At 41.8% G+C, this 8617-nt stretch overlaps 1 protein-coding gene across 1 annotated transcript; it reads left to right on the forward strand.

The window, feature by feature from the left end:
* Positions 1–244: 244 nt before the first annotated feature.
* On the forward strand, positions 245–2316 carry snai2 (snail family zinc finger 2). The gene is made up of 3 exons (XM_028427649.1): positions 245–482; positions 628–1149; positions 1386–2316. Exons 1-3 carry the CDS (start codon positions 404–406, stop codon positions 1565–1567), a joined length of 783 nt encoding a protein of 260 aa, XP_028283450.1. The 5' UTR covers positions 245–403; the 3' UTR covers positions 1568–2316.
* The last annotated feature ends 6301 nt before the right edge of the window (positions 2317–8617 follow it).

The following is an 8617-nucleotide window of genomic DNA, read 5'->3' on the forward strand; positions in this document are numbered from 1 at the left end:
AAAAATGCAGGTTTGATTCTGGAAAGAATCAAAACACACACACACACACACACAGGTCTTACACAAAGCACCTGTCTTCTTGGAGTAAGTGGCACTAACCCAGTCCCTTTACGCTCCTATAGGCTAAAAGCGCGTTTTTACAGCTCAGTGGTAAAAGCGAGATTTAATTGGTTTGAGCTCCCGGTCTATGTAAATGGGAGTGCATGGCTCCTCCCATGCACCTGATAGGGAGTATTTACAGCTCTTTACAGCTACCCACTGCAGTTTCTAAGAGCGCAACGTCGCACCATGACACTCCACTGGACTTAAGCAATAAGGATTTCCGTCTTTACGCAGTGAACTCACCGCTCATTTTGCCAAGAAAAAAAAAGTTTGCCAAAAGTTTGTTCTCTTGTTTTCCAAGATGCCACGCTCCTTTCTGGTCAAGAAACACATAAACTCCGCAAAGAAGCCAAATTATAGTGAGCTGGAGAGCCCAACAGGTAAAGAGCTTTAACTTTCAAGTTGTCTTCACGCGTTTTGTTTTCAACTCATCGGCCTCGCTTTGAAATCCGTGCTCCTCACTCAAACGCTGCTCTCCAGCATCTGATCTGATTTTTCATTCTGCCTTTCTGTCTTTACTTTCAGTGTTCATCACGCCGCACATCTACAAGGGCCTTCCCCTCTCTGTCATCCCCCAGCCGGAGATCCTGAGCCCGGCAGCGTACAGCCCCATCACAGTGTGGACTACCAGCAACTTGCCGCTGTCTCCGCTTCCAAGTGACCTCTCCCCCATCTCTGGATACCCCTCATCGCTCTCCGACACCTCCTCTAAAGACCACAGCGGATCTGAAAGCCCGAGGAGTGATGAAGACGAGCAAATGCTGCCCAAGCTGACAGACCCTCACGGAGTGGAGGCAGAGAAATTCCAATGCAGCTTGTGCAGCAAATCCTACTCCACGTACTCTGGACTGCTCAAGCACAAACAGCTGCACTGCGACGCCCAGACGAGGAAATCCTTCAGTTGTAAATACTGCGAGAAGGAGTACGTCAGTCTGGGAGCTCTCAAAATGCACATCAGGACTCACACTTTGCCTTGTGTTTGCAAAATATGCGGGAAAGCTTTCTCCAGACCGTGGCTGCTCCAAGGACACATCAGGACGCACACCGGTGAGTAAGTGGGGAGTCAGAGTGGGGCCTCCTGTGTGGATTCAGGATGACTGAGTGGTTAACAGTGCTGTCATATCATGAGAGTGAGGGATAGGTTTACTGTTTTAGACAAATGTCATGTTAGGATCAATCAGCTTTGCTTTCTTTTCAAACTTCTTTGTTGCAGAAACAATGTGTATGTGTGTGTGTGTGCACAGCCACTGACACTGTCTCATCTCTCATGTCTGCTTTGCCAGGAGAGAAGCCTTTCTCCTGCCCTCACTGCAACAGGGCGTTCGCTGACAGGTCCAACCTCAGGGCTCACCTACAGACCCATTCGGATGTGAAAAAATACCAATGCAAGAACTGCTCCAAAACCTTCTCCAGGATGTCTCTTCTGCACAAGCATGAGGAATCTGGTTGTTGTGTAGCACACTGAACTGGGATACTTTTCCACCAGCAGACACCCTCCCTCCACCACCACCACCACCACACGCACCTCTGCTTCTTCTTCATTTTTTTTTTATTTTTATTTTTTTTTTTACCAAGCCCAGAAGAACTGTCAGGGAATCACATTGATGGGGGGGTTTATTCACAAATATGCAGACTTTTTTCTGGTCCATTTCATTTCAGAGTGAGAAATATCTTTCATGCTTCTCGTTTCAAGCAGTGTTTCTGTGATTGCAATCAGTGTCAAGCTTTGTCAAACCATGTACTCACCTACCTGTGCTATTCATGCACTTTTCTGCATGTCTAGAAAGATATTTTTTTTTATATATGCCTTAAAAATGTTATCTTCAGTGTTTGTACCAATGTCTCTGAGTGGCTTTTTTAAATGCAAATGATACCAAAAGGTGCATCCTGAATGGCAGTATAATCAGTGGAATACCTAAGCCATTGCTACATAGGGAAGAAGTGCAAACTTTAGATTTAGGGTGAGATTATTATAACTTTTTGCACAGTCTTTGCATACAGTTTGCAGCACTCAAATAACAATACAAGTTTACTCAAGTGCCTCAGTGTTTCTCTGCATAAACATGTGTTTCAACCACAGGTTCCCTTTATATTTTTATATATTGAATGTAAGTGTGACTGAGATGATTGTATATTAACAGTGAAAACTGTGATGACTTTTTTTATATATATATATATATTTTCATGAAAAATAAAGTTTCATGACATTTTGTATAACTTTTTTCTTCTTCTTGCCAGGGTTGCTTTGGTGTGTCACATGCTTTAAACAGCACAGCCAGCACAAAAGTAAATGATATTTAATCTGGCTTGCACCATCTCATGTTATAAAGATGTAAGAATGAGGAGAGAAGGTGACTCAGCTCGGAATCAGGCCTGAACCTGTTCCCTGTGAACCTGTCCAGACATCAAACAATCTTGAAATTTAACACATACTAGCAATATTGATCTGCACTTACTTGCTAGACCCTTTGAGGGGCCTGTGACTCCCTGTCTTTACCCTTCAGTGTGTGTAAAGTTTAAATGGGAAACTCATATAGAAAGCTGATCTCATTTTGAAACTCATGAAAGCAGCTGCTGATAAAGAGTTTCTTCTATTTTTTTTAATCATCCTGCTCGATCACAACAATTACTGCAGGGCACCTGGATACTCTGATATCAAGATTTTTTAATATGTTTTCACAAAGAGATCAAATTTGCATTCGCTTTGACGACCTCCTTGAATTCTGGGATGCCTGCCATCAAGGATTAAATAGACTTCCCTGGGCAATGTTTTGTTGCTCTTTACCATATGCTGTCATACAGCAGATAGAGATTAGAGCATAAAAAGAGCAATGCCTTAAGGCATACAGTCAAAGCTTTCTAACAAACCCCGGAGTGTTTTCCTGTTTGCCCTAATGCCCAAAAGCAGCTGACCTGAAAGATGTGATCTGACAGACAGACACTTGTTTTTCTACCTGTGATGGGCTCGACTTCCCTGTAGGTAGATTCTCCTCGCTCTGAGTCATCGTCAAGCTATTCCAGGTGCTTGCTGCGGCTCTCTGGATTGGATCAGATGGCTTCAGGGGCTCCTCGACTTTTCTGGTGCAAAACAGGTGCAACCAGGAGGGATGCAGGATACAAAACCACAGCCACAGCCCCCCTGATACAGTATAGAAACCACAGCCATGATGACCCAGTGTGGAGATGTTACAAGCGGCAGATCCTATTATTCAGATCATTCGCCTCATAAAAGTAAAGTGCCATCAAGAGGGCACTCTAAACTCTCACACAAGCTTTTCTTTGGAGGATCTAATATCGTCCCTTCCACAGGGAACGCTTCATCACGCCGGTGTCAGAGAGAGAAAATACTGTGAATGCCTAATGCCAATTAGCTTCATAATCTTGCAAGATTTTTCTTTTACAACAACAATTAATTGCATGACTGATTTCTCAGACAACAACAATGTGTTAAATGCTTTCCCCTCCAACATGAATATTTGATTTAGCTGTTGTGATGGTGGTGGGAGGAGAAGGGGCGGATAAGGAGCGGGAACTCATTTGTTTCAAAGCATATGGCTATTAGAGGACGTGTTAAAGAATGTGGGACCGAATATTTGTTAGCTGTGCAGGCTGTTAACAGTCACACTGTTGTGCGTAAGAAATGCCAAATGCAGGTAGACGTGGGTGTTTTAGTAATTAACGATACAAAGGAAAAAAAGTAGTGTGAAGTTACATTTGATTTGTCAACTCCCTAGATCACAAACATTATTGATGCAGATGTGATTTCATTTAGCAACTAAATATTACAAATAGAAGTGTCACTAAATTAAATAACACGATTATTTAAGATGTATTCACGCATCGTTGGTGTGCAGGTGGACAACAGAATTCCTGAATACCTGAACTCCATCTGCTTCCAGACAAATTCTGGTGTAGTTGAATAATTATGGCAACAGAGTTTGTATCTGTTGGTTCAATGTTAAAAATGCCAGAGAGAACCCATCAATGCCATGAAATGGTTAAACTAATACTGCATTCAATGGAAACTATGAATTCAATTTCAATTCAAGCCAAACACTGTAGTTCCTCCAATGGCCACTTGAGGGTGTCTCCAAAAGAGAGATGTTCATGTTAAAGCTATTTTCAACATGGATTAATCTGCTGATTCTGATGAATTATTAAAAATGCACTTAATACTGTTTATTTTATCACACACAGTATTAACTGTCCTCACTTTTATGCATCTAGGGTGACATAAAGATCCGGAGCGACCTCAGAGAGCAGTGAGGTTGGATGTAAAGCAGCGGGGCATGACCCCTCCCTAAAAGCTGCTGACTTTATAGTGAATAGGGGAATATGATTCCTTTATGACCATCAAGTGGAACAAATAAAGTTAAGGGCGTCCACTGAGGTCTTGGTTGTGTCTTAGCTGGGAAGTGGTCCCTGGCCCTCCGCTCTAACCCCACACCACATCAGGGAGGAGATGATTGTGCATTCCCCTTCACTCCAGCCGCCTGGAGGTGTGTTTGCCTCTTTATTGAGCTCCCGCATCTTGTTAAAGATGATTCGCTTTCATTTCTGTTGTCTGCTAAAGAGACTGCAGCTACTTAAATTGACACTGTGCTTTTTATGTTCAAATGGAGGTGAGTATTCTCGAGATAACACGGCCTCTAACTGTATAGTGTCCTTTATATTTGTTGATAAACTCGATTCATGCAGCGAGTATAATTCAATCACCGGAGAAGATGAATTCTTTTGAAGTCGCTGCATCTTTTATGTACTTATCTCGTTAAAGTAAAAGGGTTAATATAAAGGGGCAACATCACTTGTTTAAAGACTTTAAAGAAATTGCATTATAGTTGGAGAAAAAATGTTTGATGTGCGGCAGCGGCGAGCGATGGTGTCTGACCCTCTGTGTGGGTCAGAAATGATTTTTCCTCCCCGTGTCATTATGAGCACTGAAGTGAAGAGTCCAGCACACACAGGCAAGGCTGTGTTGTCTTAATCAATAGCTCTGTGATCCCTTTTTTTGCTGCCGAGCTGCCGAGCAAGAGGTCAGCTGTCATAGAATCCTGTGATCATATTTACTTGATTGTATTTCCTCCTTAATGTTCTGCCCACTAAATCCCATGACCGCAGCTGTGAAGCATCATCTCTGTAAACAACCTGGTCCTTTGTGGCTGCAGATGATCTGAAGGATTGAGAGGTGCAATTATTGCAGCTCACATGTCAAAACTATTCAGCATAAATTCCTCACATAGCAGTTGAGGAGTTGTCCCAGCTACACAAAGAGATGATGGTGATGATGAAGACGTCATACATTAACAAGAGAAGAAGTGGGGGTCATGTCCCATGTTCAACGTTTGTTTGTCTACTGATTAATCAATGGTCACTTGTTTCATTTTCAGCCATTTTTGTATTTAGACACCGCAACACTAATTGTACATTTTGCTTAGCTCTCACTAGAGACAGAGCTGAAAACATTTTTTTGTTGCTCTCTTGCTTCTCTGCTCTCTTAGAGCTGACAGACTGAGCGTTTTTACGGCGCAGTAATTTACTATACAGTAAAACAGATGTCAGACTCTAGTGCAGGTAATTCTCCTTTCAAAATGTATGTAATTATGTAATACTTTGAATCACATTTGGTAATGTTATTTGTTTGTATTTCATTAATATAAGTGAGTTTCTGTCTTTTATTGAGGTCAAAGGTCAAACTTGTCTTCGGCACCATTGTAAACATTATGATAGCTGTGAATTATCATCATGAGCTGTCTCAGTGGACCCGTGCTGTGCTGAGTGTGAACCACAGTAATCAATAACACATCCAGCTATCAGCTTCTTTGTGTAAATATTATCTTTATTTAAAGTGCAATATTTTGTTCTTATGGATGACTCTCACCTTGCGTGTGAGAGAGAGTAAAAGTGTGAATGAAATGATCGTCCTTCTACTATCTGATTTTCTGTGAGTCTTTATGTAGTGGGCTGAATGTCACTGTGACTCCTCACAATGACAATAAATTATCTTGAATCACATGAAAGGGTAACACAGATGTCAGGTCGTTTAGCCCAGTTCTCTCCCTTCACATCCCACAGAAACACCCAGCATTTTAGGACAAGGTAATCCTGAGCAGCCATCAGATGTAAGAAACAGCGCTCTGTCAGAGACCTTTGAATGGTTGTCAGTTTCACAAAGTGGTGCAGGAGCCTGGTGGTTTGATGTGAATCTGCTGTCACACTAAGTTGGGTGAGTGTGCTTTTAATTTGAATAATGACGATGACATTCTTTGAAAAGCGGATGCAGCAAATTGCTCATTTTTAATCCTTTTAGACCTCAGAGCTGCCTTTGACACCGTTGATCATCCAATTTAAATTTGAACGCCGTAAGCACAGGGTGGTATTACCTGTCCCCTGCTTGACTGATTCATCACCCCACGCTCAAACTAAAACTTTTATTTCACAGACAAGGAGTCATCTCTTTCTCTTCACTGAACATGATATCTGGAGTTCCTCAGGGCCAATTCCTGGGCCAATCCATTTTTTTCCATTCATATTTTCTCCAAGGCTGTTTGTAAACATAATGCTTCATTTTGTTACCTTGACAACATGTGTACATTTCATTTAAATCCTGATAAACTCCTTAGACCTCCACTCCCAGAAGCCTGGGGAGCACTGATGCCACATTTCTAGAGATGAGTTCATACAGTTATCCACAACAAACCCCAACCCCAGCAGGTCAAAGGTCAATCTACCATCTACCTGTATCCTAAGACATTTGAGCTTTTGTGATTGGATAAGAGTTGGGTCAACCTCTTCCAATCAGAGACCAAAGAAAGGTCTGCAGGAAAGATGAGTGAGCTCTGCTGGTGGACTGCCTGGAAAAGAGTCACAGTGTTACACAGTCCTGATCTCTGAGGCAAAATGTAGGAATGTGAAGCTGACAAGAGGGGTTCTCCTCCATCAGGACGACGCCCCAGCCTACATGACCACAGTGAAGATGGCTGCCTTCCAGGATTGTAGATTTAAACTTGTCCAACAACCCATCGACTCCTTTTACCTTATTTGGCACCGTCGGACTACTATCTCTTGTAGAGTTGTCAAAATCTCAACACAAGATTAATTTTGGAGGTTTTTCTTGTGACAGCTTAATTTTAAATTTAAATTATTTCAAACTATCTGCTTATCTGGAGAAGCAGAACGTTTGGATGAACCAAAGTTTAACCAAAGACACGAGTTAAAAGGCTAGTGCTGATGAAAAGTCTTCTAGTCCTCCAAGTAACTTTATAACTCTCCAAAATGGATAAATTATTATTGTATCACTGTACATTCCTGTTATTTGTGCACCACCTTTTCTTTTTCGTCGCTATAAATAGATCATGTGGAAGTATTTCATTTTGTATTCACAGACAGAAGAACATTTTGATCGTTACTTTCAGCAGCAGGGTTTTCAAAGGACATGAAATATTAATGTTTCCCTCATTTAGAAAGACAACACAAAAAGTTGGCATGACTCTTTCAAAGGATGTTTTGACAGCCATCAGAAGTTAGACGTAAATTGATCCCACTGGAGCTTCACACATGCTGCCTGTATTCAAACAGGACGCCGGTTTTTTCTCATGGATTTCAAATGCTGATTTTTCTTTGAGCAAATTGAGAAGATGCACTAGAAGACCTGGAATAAATAAGAACAATAGTTTTGTAGAATAAGCTCCAGCTGTAAATAAGCTGAGCTGGTAAATGTTTACTTTAAACACAGTCGTCTCCCAGGGATCCTTAAAGTAACTCCATCCAGGCTGAGCAGAAGAACCACGTGCTGGATCTGCACTTTTCTATGTGATTAGCCTAGTTTACATGCAGCTCTGCTCTGAGCTACAAATTAACAGAGGGCATGTCTAAGCCAATCGCATATTTACCAGCTGTTTGTGTCCAATAGCAGCCGTAGCTGTGTTCATTCACATCCAGATAAGGAGGAGAAATTACAAAAGAGGAAGCACCGGACTTTAGAAGACGAAATGGAAATGGGATTTACTTTCTAATTGTGTAGCAGTGTCCCGGGTCATTTATTCAAATTAATATCCTCTCAGTGTTTACCTGCTGCGAGAAACCTAGTGCATGTCAGTGCCTTTTTTTTCCCTGTTTCATTTCTTTTTATCATTCACAAGGCACTTTTAATGAAGTCCACCGCTGAGATGAAGCAAGCTATTATCCTAAATTGATTTCAGTTTCTAAATCCATACCAATAAGATGGGAGGAGGACGAGCAGCGTGGATGAGATTTATGAGACAACACTAAAATAGAGAAGGTTGCAGGAAGATTACTGCACGTTCACTGCTTATTATTTTGATTACTTATTATCTCTGAGCAGCGTTGGCAGGCCGCAGGATTGAATGTGAAAGCATGAGTATGAGATGATCCCTGAGAGGACAACAGACTGAGCCAGTGACCTAATTATGATGAATCAGGGCTAGGAAAAAGCTGTCTGGCCACCAGCCGTTTCTAAGTGGTTTTACACTCCACGGCAACATCATGTCGGGCCTCG

This window comes from Parambassis ranga, chromosome 17 (genome assembly GCF_900634625.1).
Source record: "Parambassis ranga chromosome 17, fParRan2.1, whole genome shotgun sequence".
Classification (NCBI taxonomy): Eukaryota; Metazoa; Chordata; class Actinopteri; family Ambassidae; genus Parambassis; species Parambassis ranga.